The 19,188-nt window shown below is 43.6% G+C and overlaps 1 protein-coding gene across 4 annotated transcripts in view; it reads left to right on the top strand.

Moving 5' to 3' along the window:
• Positions 1–18,476, top strand: part of CDKL2 (cyclin dependent kinase like 2) — a 30,068-nt gene extending 11,592 nt beyond the window's left edge. For 3 of the 4 annotated variants that reach the window (XM_030565259.1, XM_030565257.1, XM_030565258.1), the window contains exons 5-14: positions 491–669; positions 1,641–1,753; positions 3,934–4,073; positions 5,719–5,807; positions 7,864–7,993; positions 11,958–12,250; positions 15,177–15,270; positions 15,989–16,106; positions 16,310–16,416; positions 17,100–18,476. In XM_030565259.1, the coding sequence (XP_030421119.1) occupies positions 491–669; positions 1,641–1,753; positions 3,934–4,073; positions 5,719–5,807; positions 7,864–7,993; positions 11,958–12,250; positions 15,177–15,270; positions 15,989–16,106; positions 16,310–16,416; positions 17,100–17,159 (1,323 nt within the window). In that variant the 3' untranslated portion in view covers positions 17,160–18,476. Of the gene's footprint in view, positions 1–490; positions 670–1,640; positions 1,754–3,933; positions 4,074–5,718; positions 5,808–7,863; positions 7,994–11,957; positions 12,251–13,010; positions 13,117–15,176; positions 15,271–15,988; positions 16,107–16,309; positions 16,417–17,099 lie in introns of those variants that run through there. The other variant, XM_030565261.1, reaches the window with a different exon arrangement.
• Positions 18,477–19,188: the final 712 nt, after the last annotated feature.

Genomic DNA, 19,188 nt, shown 5'->3' with positions numbered 1-19,188 from the left:
ATCTCACATTGTGTGAAGAAGCATTTTCTTGTATATTTGGGAAATTGATACTGTTTTAGTGCATAGAAATTCTTTACTTTCAGTTGCATGATAAACCCAAAGCATTGAGATGTCTCAGCACACCACTTGACCATTTATTTAAAGAATAAAAGTTGTAAGGCCAGATTTTCAAAATCAGGCACATAAATTGTGCCTGCAAAGTATCTGTGCTAGGTAACTCCACATGCAAAGGACACAACATGATAATTTGTATGCAAAATGAGTGTTTGTGCACCCACATGCATGTTTTGGCACATGCTTTGTGCATGGATTGTGTATGCATGAACGTCTTTTGAAGACTCAGCTTAGGTATCCATTGTGCAAGTGAAAGCTTAGTTTTTACATACATACAATGGCACTATTTTTTTTGATGGGTCGGTCTACAGAATGTAAATTCTCGTGATAGAGAAATAGGAAATTCTTCAATTATACTTTTTGCTTCTCTTGTTAGATAATACACAGAGACATTAAACCGGAAAATATATTGGTCTCTCAATCAGGAGTTGTAAAACTCTGTGATTTTGGATTCGCTCGTACTCTGGCAGCCCCTGGTGAAGCTTACACTGATTATGTGGCAACGCGATGGTACAGAGCTCCAGAACTGTTGGTTGGCGATACCAAGTATGGCAAGTAAGAAAATGGGCAGAAGAGATTGCAGAGGGTTTTCCCTGCTTTGCAGACAAATTACAAGGAGGCTTTTCCACCATAACTATAATAACACAACAACAACTCCTCTTCCGAAACAACCTCTACCCCACAGTACAGTTTCTGTAACACACAAACATAGACGAGCCAGAGACTCAATGAAGTCCCCTAGGGGCCTCCCTATTGCCGATCTGTTTTACATGGAAGCTGCTTGGGTACTATGGTGATGGGCGAAGGCAGTGGAAAATCCTGAGATGGATGGATAGATCCTTCCTATCATCTTCTGACAGAAAGATGCTAACAGCATTGTGGATTCTGAAGGCTGCAGGTTGTATAGTGGAGGAAAATACTAATTAGATAGGTGGCAGGCTTCTCAGAACTTGGACAGATACGTGGGGGGCCCTGATGGGAGGTGTGTGGAATTAATGAGATTTCTTTGCATTGAGGATCAATCCTGTAGACTTGGTCAGTACTCCCATGGACTTCAATGGGAGAAATCCTGGGTTGGTTCCTTTACATTTCTAATGCTGCTTGACATACCTCTTTAAAAATGTATGTACATATTATCTCTTTCTTTATAGAACCTTAAATCCACCTTCAGGAAATAAATCTTAAAAACAAATCCCTCCTTAGGAAAGAGCTGCTCAGCTTCTGTCTCATTAATAAGGGGGAAAATACTACAGTGTGTTATACATGAGGGTGGGTGGCATCATTTGTGAACTAAGGTTTTGATTAAACGGATCTTCACTTTTTTTATGCGTGGTTAAAACTGAAAACAGTCATCCTGCCGCATGCCAAAACCATATGCTGTCCTGGGCAGTGCTGCGTCAGGCCACACAGCCTGCAGTGACCTTCTGGGCGATGAATACCAGCAACTTTGGGCTCAGATATAAGAAGGAAAATACCCGGAAATGGTTTTGCTGCAGCTGGTTTCAGTATTGGTACTTTTCTTTCAGGGCTGTGGATGTGTGGGCCATTGGCTGTCTGGTCCCAGAAATGCTTACAGGAGAGCCCCTGTTTCCTGGGGACTCAGACATTGACCAGCTGTACCATATCATGAAATGTCTGGGTAAGAACGTCAGCTTTTTTCTGTGTTTAATTGGCAAAGGCTTATGGTATGTCGTGGCAATGAAAAAAGGGCGGCATTGGGAGTAGTGTAAGCAAACACTGTGCAAACCGTCTTGTCAAAGCACTTGATTCTTGCCTTAATGCCCTTATGCTGTTTCAACTGGGGGTGATGGTGGTGGGGTGGTGGTGGTGGTGGTGGTAAAGTTGGATGATTGGGCCAAAACAGGGTGTTTTTTTGGTCACGTGGACAAATATCCTCTCGCGCTTTGGTGAAGACCCCCAGATGTATTTCATTTCACCTCTTGCCTCCTAGGCTGGAATGTGGATATTTTTTGTTAAAGATTACAGCACTGTAAGATTTGAAAATACTACAATCTGTCCTCTTCTGTATCTGACTGTGACTGGTTAGAAGCAAGCTGATCTTACATTATTAGCAGCCAAAGGTTATGCCACGTAGATGGGGCCATGTCCACATCTGATAGGAAGCAGCTTCGTTGCCAAGGGAATATTTAAAATAATTCTCTAGGCTACCACAGCCATCTGGCTAGGCAGAAGCTGCCAGGTTTCCAACGGCACCCCTAGACTGCAGACTTCAGTAGCCAAAGTGCCCTCAGTTAAAGGGACAGATAATGCATCTGCTGTCTCCTTGAGTTTTTCCCCCCATCCCACTGTTCTCACCTGTATCGTATCCGGACTGAGCCTGAGCTAGCATGCTCTCATCCGAGCCACAGACCTTGGCCAGACACAACGGAAGCCAAAAGACCACAAGTTGGAGCTGACGAAAGGAAGAACTTGGTCAGAATGCTGCAGGCACCCCAGGCAGTCTCCCTAGTGGCCTTATGTATGGTACCCTCTGAACAGGAAGGATGAGAGTGGGACCCTGACATGGCCCCTGCAAGAGAACTCTCAGCAGAGGAGCACGCTCCTGCTGCTGCTGCTGGCTGGGTTCTTTCAGAGAAATCCATGGCACGCCCGCACCTGTAGTACTGCATGGAGTTGTGGTCACCCCATCTCAGAAACATGTGTGTTAGAACTGGAAAAGATACAGAGAAGGACAACAAAAATGATTAGGGCATGGCACAGATTCCATATGAGGAGAGATTAAAAAGACTGGGACTGTTCACCTTAGAAAAGAGATGACTAAGGGAGGATATGGTAAAATCAGGAGTAGTGTCAAGAAAGTGAATAGGGAAGTGTTCTTTATCCCTTCACATAACACATGAACCAGGGGTCACCCAGTCAGATTAATAGGCAGCAGGTTTAAAACAAAGAAAAGGAAGTACTTCTTCACACAGTACATAGTCAACCTGTGGAACTCATTGCCAGGGGATATTTGGAAGGCCAAAAGTATAACTCGGTTAAAAAAAAAAAAAACCCTCTAAGTTCATGGAGGATAGGCCTATCAATGGTTATTAGCCAAAGTGGTCAGGGGCACAACCCCATGGTCTGGGAGTCCCTAAGCCACGCGTCCAACTTCCAGAAGTCAGAACTGGATGGAGGAGATGAATCACTTGATAATTGCCCTGTTCTCTTCATTTCTTCTGAAGCATCTGCCACTGGCCACTATCAGAAGACAGGATGCAAGGAAATGGATCATTGGTCTGACCCACTATGGCTGTTCTTATGTTCTTAGAAGCAGTAATGGTCACTCCAATTAAACTGCCCGTTCCTGCCAAGGTTCATAGCTGAACTCCTGGCATCACAGGCAGTGGCTAGAGCTAAATGAATCATGACATGAGAAGTGATGACTGGGGTGCTGGCGCAGCAGCATTTTAAGAACATTAATTCCTTTATATGCTGTAAAAGGGAGGGGGGGTCTCTTTTAGCTTGAAAATGGAGCCACAATTAATTTTGCTTGTAGAAGGGAAGAGAGACCTCTCAAAAGGCATCACTGAAGGGTCTCAGTCTCTAAGGTTAGTCTGGGCCAGGTTGAGCAATAGATTTTTCTCAGCCAAGAAAAGCCTTTTCGTATTGGCGGCCTTTGAGGTTCTAGATCCGAAATGTCTGGTAGGATAAAGAACCACAGTGAGACCACTGAGCACTTTAGCTAGTGTAAGGACAATGGTAAGTGATTACTGGCACTGACATGCTGCCATCTACAATCAAGCAGAGGGCCACAGTCTGTGCTAAGCTTTCTGTAGGCATTGGTGATATCATAACAATATAACCTATCCATTCCAGGCAATTTAACTCCACAGCATCAAGAGCTGTTCTATAAAAATCCACTCTTTGCTGGAGTGAGGTTGCCAGAGGTCAAGGAGGCCGAACCTCTTGAAAGACGGTATCCCAAGCTCTCTGCGGCAGTGTTAGATTTAGACAAGGTAATTAATTCATTTCGAAATGCCTTGGTCTTCTGTTTTCTCCTTCTGTCCGTCTTCCCTTTGCTCTTAAGGTTCTGTGATTTAGATTGTGGGGAAGAGGGCTCAAAAATGCAAGGGAGAGGCTGCATCTCAGGCTTTCTGTCGGTTCCCAGTCTAATTAACCATTAACTGGGTTGGCAGGAGAAAAAACATGGTGCGCAGCCCTCTTCCTTCAAACAAAACACGCTGCTGCTTCTAGTATTTACTGTGTCTCATCCCCTTGTCTGTGCTTTCTGCTTTACCATTGGCTGTAGTCCTTACCCTGGGTCAACTGAGTCCTGACTCCCTTTGTGTCGCCCCACTTATTGCTTCTGCACTCAGGGGCATCATTTGCCAAGGGGACAGTTGTCTCCCACAGACATTTCATAGCTCTATTTTCTCCACTGCCCTGTGTCCCCTGCACTTCGGATAGGCTCTGTAACTGCCACTGGCAGAGGGAGGATAGGCTCTCTTGTTGTCTGCTACCTCATTGGCTGAATGGGGATGGAGCTGAGGCCCCCACTCCTGGTGGGGTTGGTGATGGTTGGGGAAGGAGGCTCTGAGCTGCTCTCCTTCCTGCCTGGATCCATGGTCACTGAGCAGAGGGAGCAAGATTTGTGCTCCCTGCTCCACATGCTTTGTTCCCCTCTCATGTTGAGCAGCTGCTAGAGTGGTGGTGGGAAGTAGAGTCTAGTCTGGCTAGTGATTTGGAGACCCCATAGGCACCAAAATGGCTAGGGGTGGCCCTGTCTACCAGACTCTTAAGCGGTGAGTTGGGCACGACGCGGGACAGGTAACACATGCTGACCAGTGTGTTACAGATGCAAAATCCTAGCAAGGAGCAGTTAAAACACCCCTTCTCTCTCGTATGTGACTTTATATTGTGTGGACATGTGGGGAGCAACTTTCTCTCCCTATAGCTAGTTGCATTCAGTGTGCACAATCTACAAGCCAGAGAGCCACTTCCCTGTAACTCCTGGAGTCGGTAGCTTTCCTTGTAAAGAACGGAAGCAAGCAGGTCTGTCATTTGATGGTGGGGAGGAGTAGACAGGAGTCTGCCCTTCATCTTCCTTCCCAGAATTTTCTGCCTCTGTTACAATGGCAGTTAGCCTCTAGAAAACCCTCAATTTTGCCTTAGCCATTTTAGATTTTTAGTTTTTGGAAAATATGTATTGAACATTGCAGCTGCTACTTTGTGTGTGTGTGTGTTTATGCCTGCATGTGTGGAATACAATAATTTTGTTGGCCAAATAAAATAACACTTTGAACACGACTCATTTGGTTTCTAATCCTTAACATTGTCCATGCTGTAAAATCCTGACCAAAAAATTAAAATAATCAGAATTAGAGAGATGGTTACAGTTTAGGAGAAAGCGGATTGATGTCTGTCAGTGAAAGGCATCAATTCCATATGGATAGAGTTTCCAAGCAAACATTGTTAAATTCGTCCAGTTTGTCCTCCCTGGTTACATCCCTTAGTCACACTGTAGCAATGTTTTTTCAATAACTTTGGACCTTGTTTATTTGTTTTCTTACTGTCTCTTTAGTGACTTTTATTTAGACATAGCAAAGATTTTTCATTTGATGCTACTACAGTTGCCTACCAAAATTTTCCTTGATCTTTTAGAAATGCCTGCAGATTGATCCGGACAAAAGGCCATCCTGTGCTGACCTATTGCAGTGTGATTTCTTTAACAAAGATGGATTTATGGAAAGGTACGTTGTCTGTTAGCTTCTTGGTCAAAATGGCCATGTGAGAGAAGGAAATAATGCCACTGAGCAGTGTGAGGTTCTGTGCTGAATTTGCAGGGCTGGCAGTTAGAAAAAAACACAAGACTTTACTTGTACACTGAGCGCCTTTGATATGGAAAATGCCAAACAGTAAACATGGAGCCCTGAACAGTGCCATTTTTACCTAGTCATTTTGCGGAGTAGAACTGCACTTCTGGATAAAGAGCAACCTTCAGTGTGGTTAGCATTACACGAGTGTAGTACTTGCTGCATGTTTGGCAGAAAAAAGAAAATTAGTGTGTCCAGGGAAAGTTAGTGAGTTTCCTGTAAATAAATATTCATCAAGTTATTGCCATAAAATGCACAGAAAACTTATTAGAAATAGGAGTGTGAATTATTTGCCCTTGTTTGTTCAGCTTTTTCTCAACAAAATTTGAATAATTCTAGATCAAGGGGTCTCAAACTTCACTGCACTGCGACCTCCTTCTGACAACAAAAATTACTACATGACCCCAGGAGGGGGGACTGAAGCCTGAGCCTATTGGAGCCCCCCTACCCTGGGCGGGGAGGGCCAAAGCCCAAGCTCCTCTGCCCTAGGCAGGGGGAAGGGGCAATGCCAAAACCCAAGGGCTTCAGCTCCACGTGGGGAGCCTGTAACCTGACCTTGATCTTTGGCTTCAGCCCAGAGCAGTGGGGCTCGGGCATCAGCCCCACACAATGGTGCTGGGCTTGGGTCCCAGCAAATCTAACGCCAGCCCTGGCAACCCCATTAAAACGGGGTCATGACCCACTTTGGGGTCCCAGCCCACAGTTTGAGAACCGCTGTTCTAGATGATTAAATAATAAAACACAATTATACTTAGATAAAGTTAAGTGTGGCAAAATACTGTAATCCTAGTAAGTCAGATCCCGAGTGGCCTATTTAAGTAGTACAGTATCAGCACCACATGGCTGCATATACAGCACATTCCACAGTCCGTTAAAATCAATGGAGTGCTCCCATTGGCTTTAGTGGTTTTCGGTTCAGGCCCATATACGCTCATTACGTTGAGTCTTGTGTTACTTGCTAAGTAGCAAACTAATGTGAATAAGGATCGCTGGTCAGGATCGACACCGGTTTATATGCTTGAATTCTTGTGCAGGCAGGTGCTGAAGTGGGGACACAAAGGATATTGCCTAATTTCTGATGCAGAAATTATGTGCATCTTTTTTCCAAGTGACCTCTTCTCTAAAATACCAGGAGAGAGTACCACCAGTTTCACAGAAGCGTTTAATCCGGCTCCTATTAAAGTCAATGGCAAAACACCCTTGGCTCCAGTGAGAGCAAGAGCAGGCCCATTGATTGTACAATGGATGCTACTTAATAGCAATCCTGATGTTAACAACTTTCGGTTCGTAACAACATTTTTCTGGGAACCAAACCTTTCCCGTTGATGGTAAGTTAGTAGGATTCAGAGACTGGCAATAGGCATGCTGCTTATTGACAGCTATTTTTGGAAGAAAGGCCCTGGCTGCAGGCAGGGTTGTGGGGCTGCGACCAGGAAAGGCGCATCCCAGGGCTGCTTTTGCTGGCTGCAGCCGCACAAACCTGCCTTTCACTTATTGGCGGCCTTCAAATATATTAGCAGCTTTTTGCTGAGAATGGAGAGACTGCGAATGAGTGGAGTCCATAGTAATTCCATCTGTTGTCCCAGAGCACAAGAGCAAGTGTCCTCTTTAGTAATGTTTCACTAATATCCATAAATGACACAGACAGCATTTTACATTACATCAGTAATCGATGCGTGCAGCACGGAGTCACTGAACTGGAACACAGGATGTAATTGCCGTGTATGTTTTGTTAGATGTATATTTCCAGGCCATACTAACTTGTGAGGCTTTTTAATGGGTAAACCAGTTTGGCTAATTTTTCATTTTAAAAAAGTATAATAGTTTGACTACTTATTCAAAAGAGACGTAATCTGACTGGGCTTGGGGTGAACACCAAATTGTGTAGATTTTGTACTAATGGAAGTTGCTTTGTTTTTTATATGGATTGTAGATTTGCTCAGGAGCTTAGGTTAAAGATCCAGAAAGATGCCAGGGACCATCCTTTGCCAAAAAAATCAAAAATTAGCAAAAAGGACAAAGATGATTCTTTAGGAGAAGAAAGAAAAATGCTTGATATCCAGGTTAGTAGATCTTGTTTTTGTTTTCTATAGTAGTATTCATGTAATCTTTGAAAAAATCCATCTCTGTGTGTGCATATGCCCCACTTCTGTAATTACATAGAGAAATATATAGATATTTTTATTTTCCATTATTAAAAATGCACCTTCTTTCATCACTTTCTGGTAAGCATAATTCTTGGAAATACGCTTTTGTGCCCTAGAGCTGTTGAAATTTTTTTCCAATAAATATGGTCGATTATCAGAAACAATGTTTTATGCAATTACAGCTTTTCTTGAAAATTTTAATCTTTTGCAAGTTTTTGACCAACTTTCTTCATTTATCGTTTTTTAGCATTCACTTACCAGGTTTGGTTTTATTTTTCTCCATCGCTACATTTGATTGGTCAACTAAGGTGCACTGGAAAATTTCAATTATAAAATAGAACAAAAAATTACGCTTGTAAAATAGGTGAAAATTTTGATTTCAAAAATAATTCTGAATGGTGAAAAACTGGCCAGTTTAATAAACCAGTGAAATGAAATTTTGAAATTTTCAGTTACTTTCCCTTACCCCAGCTGTATTTCTTATATCTTGATTTAATCACGGCTGAACGCAAGACAAGGCTACCCTTGTAGGTCAGTCTGAATCTATAGTTGATACAGAAAACATGCACCAGCTGGGCAGTGTTAGTCTTAGGCAGTATATTAAACCTGCTTCCTATCAATTCTGTTGCTGGGTCACATACAGCATACAGGCTGTGATATAAAAAACCCTCAGCTTCATTCTGGGCTATTTGCTGTGGCTGTTGAGATCAGCTGTGGTGCTTGGTGCTGTATCATTTCGCAGGGGTAATTCTCTGGAGACTGGTGACAAGACAGCCTCAGCAGAGGCCTTAGTCAAGATTTTCCAGTGACTGGTGATTTTGGGTGCCTCGGTTCTTGGGTGTCCTACCTGAGACACCAGTAAGGAATGTGATTTTCAGAGCATGGGTTCTCTGTAAGGTCTGCATCATTTGGCCCTGCATCAATGTTTGTACATCATTCTCCCCCCCACCCCCCATTATATTATTCTCTCCAAATTGTGGTCTAGGTGAGCATCTGCCACTTATTTTGAAAAAAAGATCTTTGTGTATAATTTCAAAATTATTCCAAGTGCAAATGCTATAGAAAATTCATGCTATTTGATAATTGTACATTATCCAACACTTTTATAGTCCGCAGTTTGGTGTCTATAAATACTATTGCTCATAAGCTTTGTACTCTGAGGCAATCCCAAGGCCTGTAAATTAACATTTTATTCAGGAGGAAAAAAATATGGCTAGGATAAAGTCTGATTTAGGTTATTTTTTAATTGAGAAACACACACATCTGTGGATTGCTGATAACATTTAAAAGTACATGTGTTTTAATTCAGTTGGTGTTTATTCCAAAGTGTCTGAAATGAATGAGCTAAAAAGAGAAGTGACTTTCATTTCTGAGCTGCATTTTATTTCAGTTAATGGTTAAGTTTGTTTTGCCTTTTTTTGGTACTTTAAAGTTTAAAGGTCTCATAACTGCAAGCTGCACACACATTAATCCCGTTTTATTTGAGACACGTGCAGAATTTGTTAGGAAAGGAATTTTTCTGGATTCATTAACATGCAGTGCAACACTCCTGTTATGTATTCCACGTTAATTGACTTCAAAAGGAACAGATTAGATGGCAGCTGACTCTTTCAAGGTCAGATGAGAAAAAGCTATGTAGTGCTCAAGCTTTTAAAAATATAACTGGTGCAACAGACATCTAAGGAAAGACCTTATGTAGCCCAGTCATTGCTCTTAGCCAGGCAGCGAATGTCCAGCAAACTTACTGGACTAATGGACTGGCTTTCACTTACTGCAAATAGCATCCGTCCAGAGAGCAGGAAGGGGCTGTGCTGGGTGAAGCATGCTTTTAAAGTGTATTTGGCTAAGGAATTCCAGAGCTCATGTAAAGCCTCCTGTGAATTATTTCTTTATGTGCAGAAATGTTGGATTTCCTTTTGGCTTCCTTGCTAAGCCCCAGAGGAATCTTTCCTCCTCCTTTTCAGAGGTGGCTGGAGTGCTAAACTCTATATAGCAAAATGACTGTCTGGAAGCAGCATCTCCTGATACCAGGGTCTTATTGTAGGTCTAAGCCGTCACATACACCCTCCTATATGATGTGTGTATAATGTACGTTTCCCTCCCCCGCCTTTGCGCCAGACAATATTCAGTGTAGTTCTATAGGTACTGAGATTGTTGAGCACTAGGGACGTGAAATGTGGCCCTTGGAATCGGCAAGCCCTGAGCATTAATCCTATCTCTGATGCAGACTCCATCTGTGGTTGTGAGCAAGTTGCTTAAACCATTTTCCTCAATTCCCAGTGGGTAAAATAAGGATGGTGCATGGTTACCTGCCAACTACTAGAGCTGCGATGAGGGTTCATTAAAGTGTGTAAATCAATTGACCGTGCACAGCATTATGTTGCATCGCTGCTCAATTGTTGCAGATCCCTGCTCCAGATGTACAGATTTTTGCTGTAAATCCCACGCTAGGGACTGGGATCTGCCTCAGTGATGCTTCTCTGCTCTTGTTCCATTTCTTTGGAAGTAGGTCAGGATAGCTCTATTTTTCCTTAGACTTCTCTGGCCTATCTGCCTCTTCAAAGCACCTGTGACTCCAAAAGCCCTTGGCCCATCCTCCTTTCAGCCCTCTCCTGTTCTCAAATGGGTTTCTCCACTGGGCAGCTCTAGTGAGCTGTGCCTTCCAAGAGCCTGGGAGGTGTCTTGTTATGCCTTCATGCGTGGTACCCAGGATTCCTTTTGTCTCAGAGTCTCTGGCAATGAAAAGCTGTAGGTATCATGCTAGTATCAAAATAATGGGTTGCAGCTTTTGTTAAAAAAAAAACAACAACCAAACAAACAAAAAAAAAAAAACCAATCCCACCACCAACAAAAAAACCCACTTCTTGCCACCACCCAGCTAACCCAGCTGTAGTCATGTGCCATCCCTTAAGGGAAATCACAGTAAACATTTGCTTACCTGTCTCTTAGGTACGTCAAAACAGGTGTGAAAATGTTGTGGCTGAGTAGGCTGACGGTGCTTTCATACCAGAGCCTAGAAATGTGTGTTGCCGAAGCCCTGACTGATGTGGGGTCTCATCCTCCGTGATTTAGTCCATCAGCTTTGTATGCCTTTGTATGCCGCCTTCGTGGTGCATGTTGCTGCACTTTTGGCGCATGCTAATTTCAGAAATATTACGCTGCCCTAGTTACTGGTGTGTTGCATGTACCTTGACCTGCTGGGAAGGGATGCTCAGCTGAGTGAGGAATAGACACTGGCCTGGTCTAGACTTAAAAATTTGATCAACCCAGCTACGTCACTCAGGGCTGCGAAAAATGCCACCCCCAAGCGCCATAGTTAGGTTGACCCAACCCCTTGTGCAGACACAACTAGGATGATGGAGGCATTATTCTGTTGAGCTAGTTACCATCTCTTGGAGAAACAGATTAACTACACTGATGGAAAAACCCTTTCCAGCAACATAGGCAGCATCTGCACTTCAGCGGGACAGTTACATGCTACAGCTGTGCCACCGTTGCGTAGACCTGTCCTGCAGCATGATTAGGCCCAGCTAGTGCTATTTTACTAGGCACCTAGTGATGAGAGAGAACATGCCCTTTAATTTTCCTAAACACGTTAAAAACCAAACCAAACCAAACCTCCTGCATTGATGGGATGTGGTAAGATAACTTATTTACCTAGGATGGTGAGACTTGATAAGTCTTTTGTGAATTATGAACTCTACCTTCTGCTGATGGAAAATGGGAGTTTTCTTCATAACATCACTACACTTCTACCCAAATCTCACCACTTCTTATGAATGTCTGTCTTCTGTTCTTTTTCCACATATGCTGCTGTAAATTAATGTTAACGTCCGTCCTAACCCCCAATAGGCAGAGTGACACTTCTCTTTCTAAACAGGACTTCAACATTGATCCAAAAAGCAAAGATCCTAAACTGTTCAAGGTGAAATTATCCAAAGCTGAGGTGGAGAAAGCTGACAGATCTTCCAATATGAGCTGCCTGTATGACAGTGGAACCAGTCAGTTCAAAACAGTCCCTCCGACAAGCATGAAAGACTCCAGCAGCAGCTTGGATTACATAAAGAATCCAGGCATGGTTATTCCTCCCATTACCCCGAACCTTGCCACCATCACGCCCAATATAAGTGTTAACTCTGGGATGGGAACTATGCCTGGAACCCATAATTACAGGTATGGAAGCGAAATAGAACAGTAGAGGAGCTTAGCAAATGCTCCTTAAGGGGGAGTGTCATGGAATGACATTGTTACAATGAAGGGGGTTAAATGGGTTTTGGGCAGGGCTGGGTGGGTGGTAAAAGATTTTCAGCGGTACGGGGGAGCAGCTGTAATTGTATTTTGAGATTATGGAATTTAAGAGTTAGAATCTCTGCTTTCCTGAGTTTATGCCATTCTCCCAGCTTCATGGAGCATAAAGGGAGCTGGTTGTGGCTTCCTGATTCTCTCCCTGGCCCTGATGTAACTTCATGGCTGCTGTAATACATGCCAGTAGGCAACAGTCCTCATGGGACCAAACACCAGTTAGAGATACCCAGAGCACAGCATGCTCTGACCACTCATGCTCACCCTCTCGCACTCCTTCCACCAGGGCCCTGTGAATAGGGTGTCATCAGGACTGGCTGTGACAGCTCTGGGGACTCTGCCATGTCATGTTCTGCCTTATTTGCACCACATTAGCAGCACAAAGCAGAGTAGGGAGAGGACTGCCTCTAGGAGTGTAACCACAAAGGAAGTTAGAAGGCAGTTATCCTAAGCAAGTTGATTTGCTCTTTTTTTTGTATTTGGAGATCCCAGCTGGTGTACACGAGTTCATGTCTGTAATTCTTACTCCTGGGGGAATTCTGTGCCACTGCGCATATGCAGAATTCATGTCCCCCTGCAGTTTTTTTTTCTCCGCAGAAAATATATTCAGTTTACGCCTTTCGCCCACCAGGGGCTGCTGTGGCACCAGAACAGAGAGCAGCTGCTCGCCAGCCGTAACAGCTGATAGGGAGAGAGCAGAAGCTGCATTTCTCACAGCGCCCTGCCAATGGGGCCAGGTGAGGAAGCACGTATTGGGGGAGTGAGAAGACAGAGCAGGGCACACGGGGTTGCTGGGAGGTCACATAGACTGGAGTCCAAAAGGGCTAGTGTGGGGGACAGACTGGGGCGGGGACTGAAATGGGGTGGGGATGCAGGGCCACATGGGATTGGGGGGGCAAGGGTTGGCTGAGTGGGGGTGCAGGGACATATGAGGACGGGGAGAAGGGTGCAGAGACGCTTGGGGACGGGCAGAGGGTGCAGAGACCCATGGGGACGGGCAGGGGGTGCAGAGACACATGGGGATGAGGAGGGGGGGTGCAGGGACACATGGGGATGGGGGAGGAGGTTCAGGGACACATGGGGACGCAGGGACGCATGGGGACCGGGGTGGATGTGCGTAATGAATGAGAGAGGCTGGGATCAGCCAGGGTCTGCATGGAGGGAGGCTACCCCACCGCATAACTATCCTTCCCCTCCGCCCCCCATCCTATACTTCTCTCAGCCACATCCAACAACCCTCCAGTTCATTCCCAGGCTCCTTCCCTCTCTCTCAGCTCCACCGTTACCCCTGACTCCCCCAAGCCTTTGCACTGCTTCTGAGAAGTGTGGGAAATATGTTTCTGTGTTGTAGTTTAAATGAATGATTACTCAGAGTTCTGTATTAATATGCCTAGTAAAGAATCTATTTGTCCAAAAATAAAAAAAATCCTGAATCTTTCATTGTATGTATTGTTACAGACATACTTGTTGGCAGGTATTTTGAAATAAATTATCAAAATAATTGAAACTGACGTGATTATATTGTGTTATTTTGACAAATATGCAGAATTTTTAAATATTTTGGTGCAGAATTTTTAATTTTTTGGTGCAGAATTCCCTCAGGAGTAAGTTCTGTGTTAGCAAATACTGGTTTTTCAGCTATTCTGGAAACATACAGACATGGATAAGTGTTGCCGTCTGGTGTATTCCTTGCTGTAACAGATATTTAATAATTATGGGCCAGACAGAACCCAGGGTGTAGGGGCATGAAAGAGGGAAGGTGCAAAGATCATCCTCCTTGTCCCTTCTGCACAGGAATCTGGGACACACACACTCACTTGAGCTCTGATTTGCAGGGCTAACAGTAACTGTCTCAAGGGGGGCAGGTAACGCGGTGATCTCAGTGCCTGCTGTAGCAGGGAGATCAGCCTGCACCCTCTTTAGAGGTGCAGTAGCACCTGTGCTCCATCTGTCTGTGGGTAGCTGCAGGAAGTATTGTGGCTCTGAAGATTAATGTCTCTTGGGGCTCCTGAAGGGGCAGTTAAAGGGCCCCACACCATCCCCAAACACAGGTCTGTGCATAGAAGACACAATAGTGAGCCCTAAATGCAGCTATAGTAGGGAGAGAAGAGAGTGACTGCAAAGCGTTTTGCATCAGAAAACATGAGTAGGAGAGCGCTTTCTGTGATTAAAAACTTAGACAGGCAGTATTCTCACTTGAAGTCAATGGGATTCCAGGATTTTGCTTGTGTGTGGGACGGATTGTAATCTTCCCCACTGTGTGTGTGAAACCACTTAGTATGGAATCTAGAACGTGTATCAGAAATGGTGAAAATATATATGCCTGCTCACAAGCCCTCCCCCACCACTTACGTGTGACCCAGCTTTGATGTCATGCTACGTTCTATCAGCGAAGAAGGATGTGGGATTCTCCTCTCTGGTCGGAGTAACTAATAAAAACCCTTGCAGGATACTGGCAGGCTAGTTTGCCAATAACAGTCCTAGATACCAGCCTTATGAATGGATTCTTGAAGTGAGTTCATGGCAGCTGTTTGTCTGTATCACAGTGCCACACTGTTCTGGGAGAGACCAACCTTGATTTTCATTGCTCGACAGGCCCAAGACTAATAGCAAGGGTACACTTCTGATCCGGGTGTAATCCCCTGGCAGCGCAGTGTATAGGTTAGAGACCAGTAACTCAACAGCTGATTATGTCAGGGCTGGATGTCTCATGCTGCAGCGTTTTTATACAGCGATGTTGCCAAGAGATTATTGCTAATTCTGACTGGAGTCTTGGATTTTTTGTTTTTGTTTATAGAGTTGATGAGAAGACTAAAAAATACTTAACCCCTTTTATAAAGCAAGGGAAACATTCACCAGCAGGGCATTACAATGTCAGCTTGGGCACATCGGTAAGCATCGTCCTTCTCCTGTAGTGAAAACAATGTATTTTAAACTTCAGTATTTACTTTCATGTCATTAATATCTTTCATTTCGGCCTTCTCTAGATATATTTCCCTTCTTTGGTTTGGGGACATCATATATAATAGTTTACTCACAGTCATGTTATGTGAATGTATTGTCCTGGAATATTACTTAAGTTAGAGGCACTCTCTAAGAGATCTAAATGATAGACATGTATTCTTCTAGACAAGTGCAATTACAGTTTCTGGCCAGGCTGGGAGAAGAAACTATGGTGACCAAGTAGTTCAGGATTTACATTTAGAATTTTCTGTGGACAGACTGTAAAAACGAATGACTCACTCACATAAATGAGCAGCTAGCAGCTCCCACGGAATTCTCTTTGAAAGGCCATGCCGATTTAAAGCCTGATGCTATAGTCGTTATCTCAAGATCAGTAGGAGTTTTACCTGACTACGGACTGCACAGTTGAGACCACTTTCCGGTTTTTGGTGTTCTGTGTAAGTGTAGGTGATTTCCTAAAGCTTGTCTTGAGGATTATTGAACAGAATGTTTCTAGGAAAGAATACAGGCTGTTTTGGTACTCTGATGCTTGAGGAAGTCTCATAGCAGAGACTCTCACTTTTTTTAAACCTGAATAATGGTTTTACTTTTAGTACCCCTAGCTTTGCTATATATTACTCATGTAAATCGATCCCTTGCTATCAGGTCTCAAATGAAAAGAACATTCTTCAGGCAAACAAGAAAAGATGGGAATTCTCCAAGACAGATGTGCGTTTGCCCGAGCTAAACTATAACCATCTCCCTGAACTGAAAGGAATGGACGGTACGAGCTTTAATTTGCTGTTAATTAAAACTGGATGATAAATAAGTTATAAAGAGCAGTGTAAGTTGCATCAAGACATTTAATTTTTTTTAATCATATTAGCATGTGACAGGTTTTCTGAGAAGGAAATATTGACACTGTATGCTTAAACCAACAACAAAAATCCACAGCAGTCAATGCATTTATTTATTTGTCTTCTGCAGCTCGAAATTCCAGATTTGTCAGAAAGGAGAACAAAACAGTCTCAGAGTCTCGCATTCCGTCCCTTGCCACCATCGATCTTCACAACCCGAGCCTGGCTTTGCAACAGGTGATGATCCAATGAAATGCTTTGCGTTGTTCTACTTGGCTTTTCTGCCAAGGTTTTCAAAGCACGTTGCAAAGCAGCAAGAGCACAAAGGTTCCAGTCTCTGTGCAGCACATTACATTCCAGGGTGTCTGAGTAGCAGCAGCATACTCACTGGAGCAATTTGTTTTTAGGACAATCCAGTAGTTTTTTGAGCCTGATGTGAGGGGTAAAGAACCATTTTGGGCAAACTTCTGGCCCAAATTTATGACCTTGGGATTATCCTGGGGACAAACCTGGACCATGTTCGAGGTTCACAATACAACCACAATTCCTGTTTCCCGTTTTCAGGATTTGTTACACACAGCACATGGCTTACACATGGGTGAACTGAGATGCAGATGCTACAGACCAATACCCATGGTTACACAGTAAGTTAGTGGCAGAGTGGGAAATAGAACCCAAAAGTTTGAGCAGAAATGGTTTGGCCAGTCTAGGCAAAAAGAAAAAGGAAAAAAAAATGGTGAAGGATGGGGAAAACCCCATGTATGCTGATTGGCAATATGATCAATGAAGAACCTGCCCATGTTCTACTGATATTGCACTTGGGACAGGCAGAAGGTTATTGATGATCAGTTTTACTAGGTCATGCTGCTTTTAGGCTGGTATGTTAGGAATTACATGAATATTTGTTTTCTGACTGGCAGATATCGGGAACATCACTGCCAGATGCTTCAGAAGCCAGCTTCCCTCGAGTAGAACGCTAGCCCGGAGAAGAACTGAGGAATTGGGTACATTTTGCCTCTGAAGTGTATGTATTACTTTCTGCAGCGTAGCCTCTTGTTGCCTTTCAGAAAGAACACTTGACAAGGGCTGATACCTTCTGTGGGTTTACTGAAGAGAGAGCCTTCCAATGTTCGATATCGCCATTTGCAGCATACGTGTGTTTAGAACGTATTTGTGCTGTTGCCAAGCAGGAAAGACCAGTGCATGACTTTGTGAATGGGTCCCTTTTCCTGTATCGTGTCGTGTAGTTCCATGCATATGCATCTTGATCCTAAGTGGATTATTTTTTTTTGTGAAACTGACTGGAGGTGTTTGGCATTAGAGAGGGGGGATGGAATGCATTATGGAATTGTGTCTCTTCTGAAAAGATGGTTACCCAACAATGAAACTAACTCAGTGTGTTAGGATACTGACCAACTCCTGGCCTGGGGAGAGGAGCTGTACCCAGAGGTGGATGAGGTTTTGTGGGGCCCTGGGCCAGAGTAAGTGTGGGTCTCTCCTCACCACTTCCGCATGCCGTGCCTTTCTTCCCCTGGCGTTCCTGCCAGGGAAATGGGGTTAGAGCGCGTGGGCTTATCCCACCCTGCCCAGTGCTCCTGCCGGGGGCTGTGGGATCACCCACTCCCTGGCAGGAACACCTGGCGAGCAGAGCGTGGTCAGGGTGCATGCCCATTTTTCCGGGCCCCCCCCCCCAATTGGCCAGGGCCCTGGGCACGGGCCCAGTGGCTAATCCACCACTGGCGGTACCAACGGCATCCAATACAGTTATCTTGTAGTAAAGTATTTTTCTTTAAAAACAACAACAAAACCATATTTATGGCCAGTGGAGAGCCCCAGGTCTCAGTGAGAGAGCGCAGGGTTACCAACACTTATGAGCCAAGAACAGATGATAACTCCTGCACTTAAACCTTTTTAAAGAGAGAGAGAGCTGGCAGATTTAACAGACTCAAAAGAGAGTGACGTACGGGAAACTTAGATAACGGAAGAACAAATTCACTGAGACTACATGTTAAAGAAACATTGTCACCATAAAAATTGTCAATGGAAAATGTATCAATAACGCCTACATTTAAAAGTTAAAACTGAATGAATTTTAAAAATCTAATATACTTTTTGTCATGTGTTTACTGTTGTCATTTCACTAATTTTGGGTAGTGAAACGTGAAGTGCTCGCTTTCCCTGATTGGTTCCCAGGCTCTGGCGTAGAGCTGATGTATTTTGATTTCCAACTCTACAGGGGACTGTTGAAATTTTAATAAATTATGTTTTTTGAAATCTTTACAAATCATCAGTATAGACATACTCGTGTTGTGTTTTTTTGTAACACCCTGTTTAATATGAAATACTAATTTTGGTCCTAAACTACTGACAACATCACTAAAATATCAGAACTGTTTGAAGATCAATTATTTGTGCATTGCCTGCATATCCTCATCTGTGTACCTCACCCCGTCAGCATCCTCCTGCAAATACTGACCCTGCTCCTGAACCAGATTCAGTTGCTGGGAAGGACTAAGGGATTACAGTATATAAAATCCACTTCAGGGATTGTTACCATCCGAAATCAATTAAATCAAGAGATGTCTCTTGCGTTTATATTGAGAATTTTTGAATGGTTTAGGATTCTGTAGCATTAGTGACTATAAATTGTTGAAATGGATCTGACAGCTGCTTAAAGAAATACTGTCAAGTTGAAATCTTGTCAATTACAGGAAGTGCATTAAAACTAGTTTCTGGTGTTTCAACTCTACCAGTTGTTGTTATACAGTCACATTTTCCTGTTTGTGGGTTGTGTGTGTAGGTTATTTTTGTGGGGTTTTTTTATATATCTTCCTTCTTGCTGAAGAAAAGACTTGCACAAATAGGGGGAACTGACTGACTTTGCAGAGTGAATGGTAAAACTGATTATACACACACTGCTATCAAATGCACAAAGTAAATAAACTGCAAAAAGGAAGAAATCATGTTTGCTGACTTCTTTCAGTTATAACAACTGTTTTATAGGTTACT

The sequence above is a fragment of the Gopherus evgoodei genome, chromosome 5 (genome assembly GCF_007399415.2).
Source record: "Gopherus evgoodei ecotype Sinaloan lineage chromosome 5, rGopEvg1_v1.p, whole genome shotgun sequence".
Lineage (NCBI taxonomy): Eukaryota > Metazoa > Chordata > Testudines > Testudinidae > Gopherus > Gopherus evgoodei.
This window is presented reverse-complemented; position numbering and strand designations above follow the sequence as displayed.